Source organism: Oncorhynchus nerka, linkage group LG3, assembly GCF_034236695.1.
Source record: "Oncorhynchus nerka isolate Pitt River linkage group LG3, Oner_Uvic_2.0, whole genome shotgun sequence".
Lineage (NCBI taxonomy): Eukaryota > Metazoa > Chordata > Actinopteri > Salmoniformes > Salmonidae > Oncorhynchus > Oncorhynchus nerka.
In genome coordinates this window covers 5,670,399-5,686,472 of record NC_088398.1, presented here as the reverse complement: position 1 = coordinate 5,686,472, position 16,074 = coordinate 5,670,399, and the positions used below count along the sequence as shown (strand labels likewise).

At 43.6% G+C, this 16,074-nt stretch overlaps 4 protein-coding genes across 5 annotated transcripts in view; 2 read left to right on the top strand and 2 right to left on the bottom strand.

Moving 5' to 3' along the window:
- Positions 1–152: 152 nt before the first annotated feature.
- LOC115111080 (forkhead box protein J2-like) lies at positions 153–2,965 on the bottom strand. 2 transcript variants are annotated; one of them, XR_010460556.1, is made up of 5 exons: positions 2,694–2,965; positions 2,042–2,453; positions 1,857–1,931; positions 352–1,605; positions 153–243 (listed from the first exon to the last, which is right to left on the bottom strand). XR_010460556.1 is itself a non-coding variant. In XM_065007384.1 (5 exons), exons 2-5 carry the CDS (start codon positions 2,363–2,365, stop codon positions 329–331), a joined length of 1,584 nt encoding a protein of 527 aa, XP_064863456.1. In that variant the 5' UTR covers positions 2,366–2,453; positions 2,694–2,965; the 3' UTR covers positions 227–328. The 2 variants fall into 2 exon arrangements, 1 of the variants encoding a protein (XP_064863456.1); XM_065007384.1 differs by having other exon boundaries at positions 227–1,135; positions 1,228–1,605.
- A 1,516-nt stretch (positions 2,966–4,481) lies between these two features.
- Positions 4,482–8,122, bottom strand: isoc2 (isochorismatase domain containing 2). Its single transcript, XM_029638517.2, has 7 exons — positions 8,015–8,122; positions 7,741–7,837; positions 5,674–5,798; positions 5,348–5,560; positions 5,104–5,174; positions 4,851–4,968; positions 4,482–4,643 (listed from the first exon to the last, which is right to left on the bottom strand). Coding segments are annotated over exons 2-7 (594 nt in total). The 5' UTR covers positions 7,742–7,837; positions 8,015–8,122; the 3' UTR covers positions 4,482–4,577.
- A 60-nt stretch (positions 8,123–8,182) lies between these two features.
- LOC115111952 (ATG12 autophagy related 12 homolog (S. cerevisiae)) lies at positions 8,183–12,852 on the top strand. Its single transcript, XM_029638518.2, has 4 exons — positions 8,183–8,334; positions 9,184–9,320; positions 11,823–11,885; positions 12,646–12,852. Exons 1-4 carry the CDS (start codon positions 8,232–8,234, stop codon positions 12,703–12,705), a joined length of 363 nt encoding a protein of 120 aa, XP_029494378.1. The 5' UTR covers positions 8,183–8,231; the 3' UTR covers positions 12,706–12,852.
- Positions 12,853–13,122: 270 nt separating this feature from the next.
- LOC135563818 (germ cell-specific gene 1-like protein) overlaps positions 13,123–16,074 on the top strand; it is a 9,086-nt gene continuing 6,134 nt past the window's right edge. Inside the window, exon 1 of the mRNA XM_065007380.1 lies at positions 13,123–15,694. Coding sequence (XP_064863452.1) covers positions 15,499–15,694 — 196 coding nt within the window. The 5' untranslated portion in view covers positions 13,123–15,498. The remainder of the gene's footprint in view (positions 15,695–16,074) is intronic.

Here is a 16,074-nt window from a genome sequence, read left to right as displayed (position 1 = left end):
GTTACTGTATCATATTCACACAGTGCAGTGACAAACCTACAGGTACAGTTGAATAGGTTTTTGAAGTACTAAGGTGTTCAGGTGTTGAGTTGTTATAATCACCACTGCTGTGAGACAGTCTGTCTGCCTCAGGAGGAGGCCCGGGCGCTACAGAGGGTACAGGGTGAGGGGAAAGGGGGGGGAGGGTTGGGGTGTGCAGTGGGGTACTGTCATTGGTCAACACAAATAAGGGACCCACGTCCGCTACAGGGAGAGAGAGCGAGAGAGTTAAACATTCACATACACAGATTTTCTGACAGCATAGACAGATATGTATAAAAACACTCATTTAGAAAGTGAGAGAAAACGTACATTGCGAGGCCACTCTCTCCCTGACGCTTCTGCAGAGGGACTGGAAGGAGGTGTAGAGGTCTGGCAGGTTCAGATCAGAGAAGGAGAAACGGAGAAGGGGATCACAGGAGTGTGACGAGGCGTAGGTGGGGGCAACAGAAAGAGATGGGACAGAAAGAGAGGGAACAGACAGAACGGGAACAGAGAGAGCGGGAACAGAAGAAGGGAGAGTTTGAGGGGAGACAGAAGAGGAGACAGTAGAGTGAGAGGTAGAAAGAGCGGGGAGAGAGTGAGGGACAGAAAGAGAGGGGAGAGAGTGAGGGGAGACAGAAGAGGAGACAGTAGAGTGAGAGGTAGAAAGAGCGGGGAGAGAGTGAGGGACAGAAAGAGAGGGGAGAGAGTGAGGGACAGAAAGAGGGGGGAGAGAGTGAGGGACAGAAAGAGAAGGGAGAGAGTGAGGGATAGAAAGAGAAGGGAGAGAGTGATGGACAGAAAGAGAAGGGAGAGAGTGAGGGACGGAAAGAGAAGGGAGAGAGTGAGGGATGGAAATAGAGGGGAGAGAGTGAGGGACAGAAATAGAGGGGAGAGAGTGAGGGACAGAAAGAGAGTGGAGAGAGTGAGGGACAGAAAGAGAAGGGAGAGAGTGAGGGATAGAAATAGAGGGGAGAGAGTGAGGGACAGAAAGAGAGGGGAGAGAGTGAGGGACAGAAAGAGAAGGGAGAGTAGCAGAGGTAGTAGATGGGGAGACAGTATCATGGGGGACAGGGAGAGAGGAGACAGGGGACTGCATATAGGGTGGCCGTTGCTGTGGAACCAAGGTGATAGACAACAACAGCTTATTATTTGGTTGTAAAACCCATGATCTTTATCTATTTGTTGGGACTGAACATACTCTACCTTGCATGGTGGGGGGGATAGTTGTTGACTGGGTTCCTGTGGCAATTCTAAAGGCCTATAATGGTCTGTCTGTGGAGATGCTAAAGGCCTATAATGGTCTGTCTGTGGAGATGCTAATGGCCTATAATGGTCTGTCTGTGGAGATGCTAAAGGCCTATAATGGTCTGTCTGTGGAGATGCTAAAGGCCTATAATGGTCTATCTGTGGCGATGCTAAAGGCCTATAATGGTCTGTCTGAGGTGAATGCTGTTTCTCTGCCTGCATCACTGAGACATTGGGGGCCTGGATGGACCCCTCCTCCTCTTCAGATGGATACGGACGCTTGGTTCCTCTCAGCGGATTGGGCTCTGAGGAGCCGTCCATCATCCAATAGGAACCCTGGAAACACAAGAGGTGGAGGGTTCTCACAATTTATAAGTATTACTACAAAAGTACCAAAAAGTATGAAACTGTAATATATTCAGTATATTTTGAAATATCATACTTTTATCTATTTCTAGCCTATGTATTGTATTTCACAGAAAACAGTGGATCACTGAGAGCACTGGCCCCTAATGTCTTCACGTGGCAACATTGTGGACGTTTGAAACATTCACTGGCCATGTTTGAATGTTTTTAGAATGACTCACCTTCCCAGGGTCACTTTGGGGTCGAGGAACCTTCCGGAAGCATTTATTGAGGGACAGGTTATGGCGGATGGAGTTCTGGGAGGCAAAATCAGCATGAACATGTATTGCAGTAACACAATCATTTTGGATAATGGACTTTGGACAGTTTGCACGTGGAGAGTTTGGAGTATTTCTGATTACTGCACCTTCCATCCCCTGGCAGATCTGCTGTAGTAGGGGAACATGTCACTGATCCACATGTAGATGTCATTCAAACTCAACTTCCTGCCGGGGGCGGCACCTATCGCCATGGCGATGAGGGTGGCATAGCTGTGAGGGGGCTTGGCTTTGGATCCAGAGGAAGGAAAGGGGACAGGGATGGATGGAGGAAGATCACTTCTCTCCCTCCCTCTCTCTTTCTTTCTCTCCCCCTCTTCTCCTCCTCTCTCTCTTCCTGATCGCAGTGAGCTGATTCCCAGCTGGGGGAGCCAGTCTATGCTGGTTAGACTGGAGTCCAAGTTAGAAGACATGCTCTCTCTCTCTCTCTGTCAGGCCTCTGAGGGTTGGAATAAAAGCCTGCACACACTGCAACCCTCCAGGACCAGAAGTGCCCACCTGCTGTAGAATATAACATGTATAAGAACAGTTCTATAGAACAACATTACAGTAAGACTCACCACAGTAATGCAATACTGTCGTCAGCACTGCAGTTTTAGATGGTGTTGTTTACATTTCACATGTTGTGTTTCAATGGAACTATAATACTCACAATAGAGACTGACTTTGTTATGTGTCTTAGCACTTCAAGTGTTTGTTTACAGGTTTCTGTTTAGCTAGAAGTAAGAGTGATTGACTTACCTCTCCCTCCTTGGTCAATGAAGGCCCCAAGGCCTCAAACACGTACTATTTGATGTTCTCATCAGTTGTGCAGTATACTCAGTGTCAGGTTAGTGTTATTCCTCCCTCTTTCTTTATCTCTCGCTCTCATTCCCAATCGGTTGATCCTCACCGGCTTTCTTATAGTCTTTTCTCTTTTTGAAAGTTTCAGTGTGGAGAAAAAAAATGTATAGCAGACTGCTTCCTTTTTCTCTCCCTTTCTTCCCCTCCCTTTCAGTCTGCCCCTGAATGAGGTCATCCACTCCTCCCCCTCTGTGACATCACAGATTATGTTCCTCCTCCTCTGAAGGGTTGTCTACACCCCTCATATGCTTGAGGAAGTTGCCAGTTCTAGGATTAGATTACCACACCTTCATTCCGTGGGGTGTTAAGAGTGAAAATACAAAAGTGACCAAATTTCAGTGTCTATAGGATAATTTATGAAGTTTTACCTAGTCCTCTGTCTCATCTCTCCCCTGTGGACTGTAGAAGGTGGAGTGGAAGTGTCAGAGGAAAGCCCTAAATATGGTCAAAGACTCCAGCCTCCCAAGTCAGACTGTTCTCTCTGCTACCGTACGGCAAGCAGTACCGATGCACCAAGTCTGAAACCAACAGGACCCTGAACAGCCTCTACCCCAAGCTAAGAGACTGCTAAATAGTTAGCTAAATACTTAACCTATAGCTACCTGGAATATATGCATTGACCCTTTTTGCACGAACTCTTCACTCAGCACATACACTGCTGTTACTGTTTATTATCTATCCCGTTGCCTAGTCACTATATCCCTACCTTTACCTATATGTACATATTTACCTCAATTACCTTGTACTCCTGCACATGGATTCAGTACTGGTACCCTGTGTATTAAGTTATTATTACTCATCATGTACCTTTTGTTATTATTGTTCTACTATTTCTATTTTCTTTCTCTCTGCATTGTTGGGAAGGGCCCACAAGAAAACATTTCACTGTTAGTCTACACCTGCTGTTTACCAAGCAAGTGACAACAAAAATGTGATTTGGAGTAGGAAAGATGTAAGCCTACCAGCATACACCTGTAGCATGCGCTCTAGCAGATATATCTCTCTGGTCATCCCCAAAACCAATTCTTCCTTTAGCCGCCTCTCCTTTCAGTTCTCTGCTGCCAATGACTGGAACCAACTACAAAAATCTCTGAAACTGGAAACACTTATCTCCCTCACTTGCTTTAAACACCAGCTGACAGAGCAGCTCACAGATTACTGCACCTGTACATAGCCCATCTATATTTTAGCCCAAACAACTACCTCTTCCCCGACTGTATTTATTTATTTTGCTCCTTTGCACCCCATTATTTCTATCTCTACTTTGCACATTCTTCCACTGCAAATCTACCATTTCAGTGTTTTACTTGCTATATTGTATTTACTTTGCCACCATGGCCTTTTTTTTGCCTTTACCTCCCTTATCTCACCTCATTTCCTCACATTGTATATAGACTTATTTTTCTACTGTATTATTGACAGTATGCTTGTTTTACTCCATGTGTAACTGTGTTGTTGTGTGTGTCGAACTGCTTTGCTTTATCTTGGCCAGGTCACAGTTGTAAATGAGAACTTGTTCTCAACTTGCCTACCTGGTTAAATAAAAGTGAAATAGATCAAATAAAATACAAAAAATATACAGAGCAAAGCAAAACTCACAACAGTAATATGATGTCATCAAATGGCTCCTATATACGCTCCCTTCTCCATTTACCCCCCATTTCAAAGATGATCAACATTCAGCAGTCAGCATGGAAAACAGCAGCATGGGTTTATTTCCGTACTTGTGTTCACACAGTGTTTCAGATGATTTCACAGACAACAAGAAGGAGCTTGTCTTCTCTACAGAGAGCTGAAGAAGGCCAGCAAGGCTGTGTCAGGGGACGGCTGGACCAACAGCTTCTGGATCTATGGAAGGAAACACCATCACATGAACATTACACATTCATCCACTGCTGGACACTATTTACAATACAAAGGCTTATACAAGAGTAACGACTTGTGTAATAACATGTGTAATTACCATGTAACAGGCTGAGTGTAATCACAACACTAACAGATAAGACAATAGGCAGTGTGTGTATTCTGAAAGGTGGAGGTCACATGGTACAGTACCTCTCTAAAGTTGGGGTGTTGGGCATCTTGCACTAGCTGTAGTAGGACGGCCTCTGTGGTGGTCAGGAAGGCTCCACTCTGCCTCAACCGGGACAAGGCAAACAACCGGTCTGTCTGACTGGAGATGGAAATAGAGAAGGGAAAAGAATATCTCAGCACCAGAAATGTTTAACCAGTGAAGATGTGAGCATATGTCATTGAAGAAAAACAGTATTGTCATATTGAAGAGAAATAGTAGGGAACACAGTAGTACCTTCTGGATGAGACGGCATCAGCCACGATATGGACCTCCATACCCTTCTCCAGCAGGTCAAAGGTCGTGCACTAATTAGTGGGAGAATAAAAGAGATGAGCCCTATTTACAGTAAATTCAATTAATTATGAACTTGTTCCCAAGGGTCAATCTGAACAAGGCTCTTAGATTCAGGTAGGGAAAAACAGATCACAGATCTGAGCTTAGGGACCAATTCCAGTCATATATGACCCTGTGGTCTCACCGCGATGCAGGCCTGTGTCTCTATCCCACAGAGGATGGCTATCTTGGGATCTCCCAGGGCTTTGAGCTCCTTCTCCACTGGCTCTATCATCATGGTGAACTTGGTCTTGGCGTGGGCTGTCAGGTCCCCAGCCCCCAGCTCAGGCACCGTGGGACCCAGGCCTTTAGGGTACTGCTCTGTCACTATGGGGGGGATGCCCAGAACACGGGCTGCCTGGGGTGTGGACACACACACACACATTGAATTTGTATTGACTGCTATGTGGGTGGCAACAACTTTAATTTGTAATGAGCTGTATGAATATGTGTGTGTGTGTGTGTGTGTACCTGTAGCAGTCTGGCTGCGTTGCTGACAATGTTGGTGAACTGGAAGATGTTGGGTCTGAACTTCTCCTGCATGTCACACAGTAGGAGTACTGAGCCCTTTGTTGACAGTCTGCCAATCCCTGCCACTGAGAGAGCAATATGTAGTGAGAAAATGGAGAGAATAGAAGAGTCTAGAAGAAGTACTACATCAAAGGGGTGCTCAATGGATCAGATTCAGAGGACTGTGACAGAAAACATTTGTGACAGCAAAATCATGTTCTCAACTCTCAACATTTATTTATTCAACTAAAGACACAGACGAGACAACAAGAGGATTCAATGAATGTAATTATTTCAATGTCATGCTGGCAGGGTAGCCTAGTGGTTAGAGTGTAGAGGTGGCAGGTAGCCTAGTGGTTAGAGTGTAGAGGTGGCAGGTAGCCTAGTGGTTAGAGTGTAGAGGTGGCAGGTAGCCTAGTGGTTAGAGTGTAGAGGTGGCAGGTAGCCTAGTGGTTAGAGTGTAGAGGCGGCAGGTAGCCTAGTGGTTAGAGTGTAGAGGTGGCAGGTAGCCTAGTGGTTAGAGTGTAGAGGTGGCAGGTAGCCTAGTGGTTAGAGTGTAGAGGTGGCAGGTAGCCTAGTGGTTAGAGTGTAGAGGTGGCAGGTAGCCTAGTGGTTAGAGTGTAGAGGTGGCAGGTAGCCTAGTGGTTAGAGTGTAGAGGTGGCAGGTAGCCTAGTGGTTAGAGTGTAGAGGTGGCAGGTAGCCTAGTGGTTAGAGTGTAGAGGTGGCAGGTAGCCTAGTGGTTAGAGTGTTGGACTAGTAACCAGCAGGGTAGCCTAGTGGTTAGAGTGTTGGACTAGTAACCAGCAGGGTAGCCTAGTGGTTAGAGTGTTGGACTAGTAACCAGCAGGGTAGCCTAGTGGTTAGAGTGTTGGACTAGTAACCAGCAGGGTAGCCTAGTGGTTAGAGTGTTGGACTAGTAACCAGCAGGGTAGCCTAGTGGTTAGAGTGTTGGACTAGTAACCAGCAGGGTAGCCTAGTGGTTAGAGTGTTGGACTAGTAACCAGCAGGGTAGCCTAGTGGTTAGAGTGTTGGACTAGTAACCAGCAGGGTAGCCTAGTGGTTAGAGTGTTGGACTAGTAACCAGCAGGGTAGCCTAGTGGTTAGAGTGTTGGACTAGTAACCAGCAGGGTAGCCTAGTGGTTAGAGTGTTGGACTAGTAACCAGCAGGGTAGCCTAGTGATTAGAGTGTTGGACTAGTAACCAGCAGGGTAGCCTAGTGGTTAGAGTGTTGGACTAGTAACCAGCAGGGTAGTCTAGTGGTTAGAGTGTAGAGGTGGCAGGTAGCCTAGTGGTTAGAGTGTTGGACTAGTAACCAGCAGGGTAGTCTAGTGGTTAGAGTGTTGGACTAGTAACCAGCAGGGTAGCCTAGTGGTTAGAGTGTAGAGGTGGCAGGTAGCCTAGTGGTTAGAGTGTTGGACTAGTAACCAGCAGGGTAGCCTAGTGGTTAGAGTGTTGGACTAGTAACCAGCAGAGTAGCCTAGTGGTTAGAGTGTTGGACTAGTAACCAGCAGGGTAGCCTAGTGGTTAGAGTGTTGGACTAGTAACCAGCAGGGTAGCCTAGTGGTTAGAGTGTTGGACTAGTAACCAGCAGGGTAGCCTAGTGGTTAGCGTGTTGGACTAGTAACCAGCAGGGTAGCCTAGTGGTTAGTGTTGGACTAGTAACCAGCAGGGTAGCCTAGTGATTAGAGTGTTGGACTAGTAACCAGCAGGGTAGCCTCGTGGTTAGAGTGTTGGACTAGTAACCGAAAGGTTGCCAGTTCAAATCCCTGAGCTGACAAGGTACAAATCTGTTGTTCTGCCCCTGAACAGGCAGTTAACCCACTGTTCCTTGGCCGTCATTGAAAATAAGAATTTGTTCTTAACTGACTTGCCTAGTTAAATAAATGGGTATGCTCATAGGGAATTCGGGCAGATTTAGATATTTCACTGTAATGTTTTCAATGCATGTCAACTTTAAAGGAATGCCTATCAAAAGAAAGTATATAAACATTAAATTGGTAAAGAAAAGGCAAAATAATCAAACGTACTGTTGATAGTGGGGGTCGACGTGTGGAATGGTTGAACTTGAAGGTCCAACTTTCTACAGCTACCGGACAGTTGACACCCCCTCCTTATTAGCAAAATCTAGGAACATTTTAGATTTATGACAGAGTAAACGGGGTTACACATGCAGTACACAGCCAACATTCAGCATGTGAAATAAAGGACCAAGACTGTCATATAATTAGACATTAATTGCTAGATCAAGCTGTAAAATATATTGGCTAAACAGAGACAGCGATAATTGCATTGACAACACACCTCAACAATTCACGAACAGATGGAAAAACCAAGAGATCAACTGTCAACTACGACCACTGTTCACAAATTACCCTAAAACGCACCAACATCCAATACACCAATCGAATGAGATGCATTGAGCATTGACATTGGTTTCGGCCAATAGCATGCAGCGTTTTCCCCATTACGAGTGCGTGTCAGAATCTAGGGCACACACTCATGATAAGGACTGCTGAGGATGTCTGACAACGCAGAGTCTCCTACAGAAACGCAAAAAGATGAGCCTTCAACCCCACAACAGTCTACGGAAGGCTCGGGGATGGCAGACGATAAGAAAAAAAGTAAATTATGAGCGAGTGTTTGACTCAGTTAAAATTACAGTAAGATATCGTGCTTTCTGTTTACAAGCAAACTGACCCGGAAGAGGTTGATTGACAGTTGTCTCAGTCAATATAATTGAAACTATTTTGTGAACAGCGAATCGATGGTCAGGGATGTTCATAGTTTTAAGTAGGGCGGGCGCTGGCTGAATGGTTCAAGTTTGCTTGCATTTCAAACTATGTTTACCTCTTACTTTAACACATTATACACATTTTTCTTTAAGGCTGAGACATCTTATTTTTTCTTCTTTTCTTACTACATAGAACATGCCAAAATCCACTTTCAGACATTACGGCGTGTGTCATGGTCATGGCTATAATGATTTCACAGTCCAAGATCTACCTATTTTTTCAGCTGACTATAACATAGCTGCAAACCTATGATAGTTTAGGTTGCAAAATTATGTGGCTAATACATCGATCACTAGTCACTTTAATCATGGTTACATATCACTCATCTCATGTATATATTGCATTTTATACCATCTATTGCATCTTGCCTATGCCGCTCTGTCATTGCCCCTCCATATATATTTATATGTATATATTCTTATTCCATTCCTTTACTTAGATTTGTGTGTATTAGGTAGTTGTTGTGGAATTGTTAGATTACATGTCAGATAATGCTGCACTGTCGGAACTAGAAGTACAAGCATTTCGCTACACTTGCAATAACATCTGCTAATCATGTGTATGTGACCAATAACAGATCAGGGTTTTAACTTTAGTCTAGCAGTCTATTGTTATGCTATGCAAAATATACATGTATTCTGTCTCTCTCTCATTCTCCCTTCATCCTCCTCTCCCAAGTTGATGTGTTGTTGAAGGCAGTAGGAGACACCCCCATCATGAAGACAAAGAAATGGTCTGTAGAGAAAGGGAGGACAGTGCAATCACTCTCTCAATTCATCTCTCGATTCCTCAAGATGGAGGCCAATGAACAGCTGGTGAGTTATTGTGTGCGTGCTTCTCAATAGTTGTCTCTTGCCTCCTTCCCTTCAGCTAGAGGAAGTGGACAGGTGATACCTCTGGTATATGCACCAATGAGGCAAAGATATGTTTAGCACTAACCTAAGATGGTTCATCTGTGTCGTTTTACAGTGGGAGCAAGTAAAGCCTAGGACGATCCTATAGACTATCATAGTATGAGTCATTATACCCATAAAACCTAGCGGTCAAACAGGGAAATGGTTCCAATTGTTTTTCCACCATTCATTTTTCCCATAGGGGAGTTTAGAAACTCTTAAAATAAAGGCTGTGTTTTGTGTAGGTTTACTCTGGTGTGACGTTTTGATAACCGTGTAAACTTCTCTCAGAGATGGTGACTTTTATCAATTTATTTGCCTGTATTTACCCCCCAATAAATGAAATGCTAATTATCTGCTAATGTGGCTATTATAAAGAACTACAAATGCCGAATTGAGGCAAAGTTAAGAATCTCTGGAGTAATTATCTAATGTTTGAGTTTGAGTTTATTTTTTATTTTTACAGGGACAGTGCACATTAATCAACGTTTCAGTAAAAGTGCCGGTTTTAGCCAACCGGCTAATTTTCAACCGCAGTCCCTGGGCAGGTTATTAAAAACAATTACAATATAGACAATAGCAACATAGAACAAGCAGGACATAGCAACATAGGACAAGCAAGACATAGCATACAGACAGAGCAACATAGGACAAGCAAGACGTAGCATACAGACAGAGCAACATAGAACAAAAAGCAGCAAGACAAAATTCATAAAAGCAACAAAGTGTTTCCACACCTCACAAGCTACAGACAACAGACAACATGGAAAGCGGCAACACACAGCTAGGGACCATGTTCACAAATCTGATTGACCTTTAGCCATGTCTTCAAGCATTTTGTGAAAGTGTGATATGTGGTGCAGTTATGTGTGTCTGATGGCAGTGTATTCCAGACATGGGAAGCTCTCACAGAGAATGCAGATTTACTAAAGGTGCTTTTCCTTAGGGGAACTATACAGTCACCTCTCATGGCAGACCTTGTGGATCTGCTGCCATATGTCTGGGTTTTCTGTTTAACAAAAATATTGAGTGGAGGGGGAGCCAGGCCATTAAGGATCTTGAATACAAGACATGCGTCGGTGTATTGCACAAGATTTTCCCAACTCAAGAGCTCATGCTTTCTAAGGATGTGACAATGATGATGGCTATTGGGCTTCCTATCAAGCACTTTGAGAGCCTGTTTGTAGACAGACTGAATAGGTTTTAATGTTGTACAGCAAGCTTGGGCCCAACTAGTCAAGCAGTATGTTAAGTGGGGGAGTATCATAGATTTGAAGTACAGTTTTGCTACCTCTGTAGTCAAACAATTTCATATCAATCGGAAATTAGCTAGGTTGAATTTGGTTATTTGAATTACCTTTTTCACATGCTTTTTAAAAGAGAGGTTGGAATCAAGTATGATGCCAAGGTACTTAAAATCGGATACCACCTGGAGCTTCTCCCCTGACACATAGACATCTGGCTCAGTAGCATCTGTTGCCCTCTTTGTGAAGAACATGCAAACAGTTTTTTTTCACATTGAGATGCAAACACGAGTCACTGAGCCACTTTGTAACCTGGACCATTACAGTAGTGAGTTCTTGTGCAGCTTGTTGTTTGCTCTTTGCATGCACATATATCACTGTATCATCTGCATACATTTGAACTTCAGACCCAGTACAGACAGAAGGCAGATCATTAATGTACAGGCTGAACAGGAGGGGCCCCAGTATTGACCCTTGGGGCACGCCCACATCATAGCTCATTGCTCATTGCAATGTTAGCTAAATGTTGTAATTAATAAATTGGCAACATTTCTTAAAATGTACCTGTTAGCAAAGGTGCCAGCTAGAGATGCCGTTCAGAAGCGTGCAGGGATTTGTAGTCTTGCAGGGGGCCTAGTCTGATGCTAATTAGCATATTAGAATCTGAGGATAAATAGAGGTGAATATATTGATAAAAGTAACCTTGTCTGAGAGATATTGACATGGTTATTAAAGTGTCATGCCAGGGTAAGCCTACATGAAACGCAGCCCTTCATTTAAGTGTTTCTAGAAATCCCCTAAGAGATATGACTTGTGGAAAAACGATTGGAACCATTTCCCTGTTTGACCGTTCTTAACGGATGCTTCAGCTTTATAGCCCCTGTGACATGTCTGGACTACCCCTTCTGTCTGTGACTGAGGTATGAACTGGAGAAAGCATCCTGGCCCCTTGATATGCACCCACTGTGGCCTTTGATCTGGGACTATAGTGCGTCAGCTTGTTCAATGATTCTAAACACCCATTGCTCTCTCTCTCTCTCTCTCACTCACTCACTCACTCACTCACTCACTCACTCACTCACTCACTCACTCACTCACTCACTCACTCACACACATAATGGGCTTTATTGGCAAGTGAAATAGATAATAAACAATAAAGAAAATCTCTGTCTCCACACAGTTCATTTACGTCAACCAGTCATTCTCTCCCTCGCCTGATCAGGAAGTAGGAGTCCTGTTTGAAGTGAGTACTTTTCATTTGAAATAATTTCTGGAGGCCTTGGGAAATGCAGTTTTTCTGTTATCTATTTGTCCTGTGGTAAGTTAGTTGACCACCGGAGGGAGGTCTAAGTGAGCAGTTCCCTGTGAGATGGAGCTGTTCTTATCTTCACAGTGACTACTGTTCCCTGGGGCCAGTACACTACTGTATGTGTTATGTCAATACAGGCCTGGATTATTCACCAAGGATGTATATAAACCCTGGATTGCTGATGCTATGTATTAGCCATTGAGAGGCTAGTAACAAGGAAAATGTTTTAGTTTTATGTTTAGCTCATAATAACATTTAAAAGTATGCATTAAGGTGTCTGTAATATAATAAACAAGACTATGTGAGAAAAGATGTGAGGTGATTCTGAGAATTTGGTTACAAAATAGCCTCTAGCCCAAGGCTACCCCTTCAGTGTTTACAGATCAGAAGGGACTGTATAGATGTTTGGCAGAAGCTCCACTATTCTCATTGCAAGCCTGTATGACAGAGCCAGCATCACATATGACTTACTATCTAATTCTCTTCAGACCTGTTAACACTTGGGTAAAGGCTAAAGGTTTATCAGGCACAGTTCTCCTGGTCTAAGGGTCAGGGTGATAGTGTCCACTTGACCCCCTCTTGACCCATGGCCTTGACCGTCCCTATTAAATACCCGCTAAATACTTCATCTGATGTTTTGTGCTCCCTTTCCTATTCTTCTAAAAGAGTAACTCTTATCCTCTGTGTTTTTCAGTGTTTTGGCAGCGATGGGAAGCTTGTTCTACATTACTGTAAATCTCAAGCCTGGGGTTAAGTCTTTAGCCCTTTTCAGTTCAAACGCACACACACACAATATTGTTTATACTCCTTTCTTGCCTAAACCAATGTTGTCATTGCTAATTTCTTGTTTGTTTTGCTGTACATAACCCAATGTAAATAAATCGTGACTATATAAAGTAAACCCACTCTGTCCCCTGTGTTGTCTCCAGACAATTATAGACATTAATAGGAAAATGTCAGGATTTGGCTTTGCACAGGGGTCATAACCTGTCCGGCTAGGATACTTACACTAAATATAACCCCACACCGATTGAGATGAGTGCAACAATTCAAACACAAACACTGTAATGACATGGGATGGTGCCAAGAGTGGGTGAAAGTTGAGTTGAGGTTAGTCAAGAAAGTAGAGGGGGTACTAGGGAGGGAGGGAGACTGATATGGGAGAAAGTACAGTAACAGATGGACTTAGAGGGATTACATGGATTCGGGATGGGTCTGTGACACAAATTCCCAAGAAAGACATAAAAAGGAGGCGTGTGGCGGGGGAATCACACTCACCCTGGAGCATGAGAGAGAGTGGGAAAGGAGGATAAAGAGAGAGGGGAGCATCAGGTCAGAGAGGTAAGGGTCAAAACTGCTCATTCTGACAAAGGGGTATTAGAGAGAGGAGTAGTGCGGAGTACTTGGGTTAAACCAGGGATAACAAAAATACCAAAAAATGTGTGCAAAGTTATTGGTTGGTCAACATAAATGTCTCAGCAAATCGTAGAGGACTGAGAAAAATATGAAAGAGGATAGGAAGGAAAGCCTGTGATGGAGGAAAATTAATGTCAGCTGGAAGTAGAAAGATTGCATTGTAGTGATGGATGTTGTCTCAAGAGAAAAATAGACTTCTGTTTCTTTTGTAGTGAGGCAACGATGCAGTTTCGATTTGGTGCCAAATTTCAGGCTAAGAATTAGTAGTTCCTAGAACTGAGTAAGCTGTTAAGAGTTTGACATGGAGAAAAGAATGATGTACTTCCTGATGCGCTCAGGATGGTTGTTTATATGTCTTGTACTGTCCAGTCCTTCCTTTCAAAAAAGTTGAAAAATTGCAACTGAAATGACTGAAAGAGAATGTTGCTGTTGGTAACTGATTATAGGGAAAATCACATTTTATTGGTCGCATACACATTTGTATCAGATTTTATTGTGGGTGTTGCGAAATGCAGGTATAGTGAAATGCCACTGTGTTTTTAACGTACAGTAGGTCATTTTGTGTTTAGCATTTTTTATTGCCCATTTGTTATGCCAATGGATTTCAGTTTATTGACTGCTACAGAATGTGTTGGGTATTAAACTTGAATATAATGGGCTTTGTAAACAATACCTGCAAATCGGAAAAGTTTTTCACCGGACATAGCCGGGGTTAACAGTTTTTAGGAAGTAGTTTGGGGGTGCGGGTTTTTGCCTGCGTTACAGGCGGCTATATCGGTCCGATAAATACAGAACTAGTAAAACTAGTACTATTTTTTTCAGATTTTTCAGGTGGTCCTTCAGCACCCATACTTCCCACGGAGACTGACTTGAAGATTCTAGTGATATTACAGTGATCGGCAGTCATACTAACTGGTTAATCTGTCCTGTGTTAACATTGCAGGGATTGCAAACAGTGTGAGAGAGAGACCAGGAGAGAGAGCCAGAGTGGGTTTCACACTCTAACACACCTAACACAAACAGATTAGAGCAGATTAACATGGAATACCAGAAAAATGATTTAGATCAGAGGCTTAACTAATGATTTCATCAAAAAAAGTAATCTACATTTTATTCCCTCCATTTTATTCCTCCTCTACTTTAAGTCGTAAGGAGGATGCCGTGAGATGTAGAGGCAGGCCAGAACCTCTTAATCAGGAAGTAGAAAGTTAATAACGTGGTACAGGTCACAGAACGGTATGGATTACTCCATAACCATATGCAAACACACAGTGAACTCTTGGACCTGTACGACCTGTCACCCTGAGCATTACTGTGAGTAAGATATACTGTATCTGCCCTAAGATGTGATCATACGGAAAACACTTGTACGCCAAAGCAGAATGTATTCCAATAATATCTCTACATTTGATGATACATTTTACGGCTGGATCTGATAGTATCTGTATCAAGTCTGTATGATCAAAACTCACTGTAGGACTAGAGTGAAAAGTTAGGCGACAGAGATCTAGATAGCATATCCGATAGCTCTCTAAAGTTTATGATGAAAGGCGGCTAGGGACTAGGGATCTATTGACTCCCATTACTGTTGAATGGTTAGAGTGAAGAGCCCTAGGAATCTATAACAGCATAAACCTTCAGTCCTGGTTGGACAGACATGTCCTCCTTCCATCCCTTTCTTTTCTCCTGGTGTGACCCCTCTCCTCTGTTCATTTGTCCCTTCTGTCCATCTCTTTTACCTTGACAGAATCTTATCCGACTCTCTCTCTTTCCCCTTCTCTCTCTATTGTTGCTTTCCCTTTGTCCCCATTTTCTAATCTTTTCTCTACATTGTTTTTTATCTTGTCTTGTTTTTTACTCTGTTTTTTCTTTTTGAAACTATCTTTCACTGATTTCAATCTATCACCAGAACTGTCATCATCTTCTTCATCATCCTCTACATCTCCAATAACAACCTCATCCTCACATACTGCTGTTGATACTCATATCCCATCTACCTCCCTTTGTCCATCTCTTTCTTCATCCTCTTCTTCTCCTTCCCCTGCCCTGAGTCTCTACACACTTCCTCTCCTCCTGCCCTATCCCTCCTTCTTGACCTTCTCTTACCCTCTCCCCTCCTCCCGGTGTGGCCATGTTGGAGAACATGTCTCGTCGGTCCCGCTCCCTGCTGTCCCTGACCCTGACCACTCTGGCTCTGGCCCTGTCCATCCTGGCTCTCTGCACCTCCTACTGGTGTGAAGGGACTCACAAGGTGGTCAAGCCTCTCTGCCTGTCTCCGGTCAAGATGAGGAACTGTGGGCAGAACAACAGTGAACCCTACACCACAGGTATGCCACCTACGTAACTAACTGTCACCTGTGTAATTGTGATGTCATTTCCTGTGGCACTCTCAACACACCCAGTTCCAGAGTGTCACCCTAACTTATTGACCCACGCCTCACTGTGATCATATGTATATCCTGTTACTGTCATCACTAGTCAGCCCTACAGGTCCTACCGGCCCTAAGCTATTATCTAAACATTTGGATGTACAAGGGAGTCTAAACTGCATTCATTTGGTTCAAGTACCCATCTAAGTGTTAGACAAGTAGAAGGACAGTGTTTCACAAGAATTACACAACTGTAACACCATGGTGACATCTGCCAGCCATTTATGACATGCTGTCTTTTGACTGTGTGTGTGTGTGTGTGTGTGTGTGTGTGTGTG

Excerpts from the sequence above, each read along its gene's own strand:
- LOC115111952 (XM_029638518.2), top strand. The coding sequence starts at position 8,232 with ATGTCTGACAACGCAGAGTCTCCTACAGAAACGCAAAAAGATGAGCCT. Across the intron at positions 8,335-9,183 it reads GGCAGACGATAAGAAAAAAA|TTGATGTGTTGTTGAAGGCA; the intron begins GTAAATTATGAG and ends TCCTCTCCCAAG. Across the intron at positions 11,886-12,645 it reads AAGTAGGAGTCCTGTTTGAA|TGTTTTGGCAGCGATGGGAA; the intron begins GTGAGTACTTTT and ends TGTGTTTTTCAG.
- isoc2 (XM_029638517.2), bottom strand. Across the intron at positions 5,561-5,673 it reads ACGCAGCCAGACTGCTACAG|GCAGCCCGTGTTCTGGGCAT; the intron begins GTACACACACAC and ends TCCACACCCCAG. Across the intron at positions 4,969-5,103 it reads GATGCCGTCTCATCCAGAAG|TCAGACAGACCGGTTGTTTG; the intron begins GTACTACTGTGT and ends TTCCATCTCCAG.
- LOC115111080 (XM_065007384.1), bottom strand. The coding sequence starts at position 2,365 with ATGTCTTCTAACTTGGACTCCAGTCTAACCAGCATAGACTGGCTCCCC. Across the intron at positions 1,932-2,041 it reads GATCTGCCAGGGGATGGAAG|AACTCCATCCGCCATAACCT; the intron begins GTGCAGTAATCA and ends TTTGCCTCCCAG. Across the intron at positions 1,606-1,856 it reads CCCAAAGTGACCCTGGGAAG|GGTTCCTATTGGATGATGGA; the intron begins GTGAGTCATTCT and ends TTGTGTTTCCAG.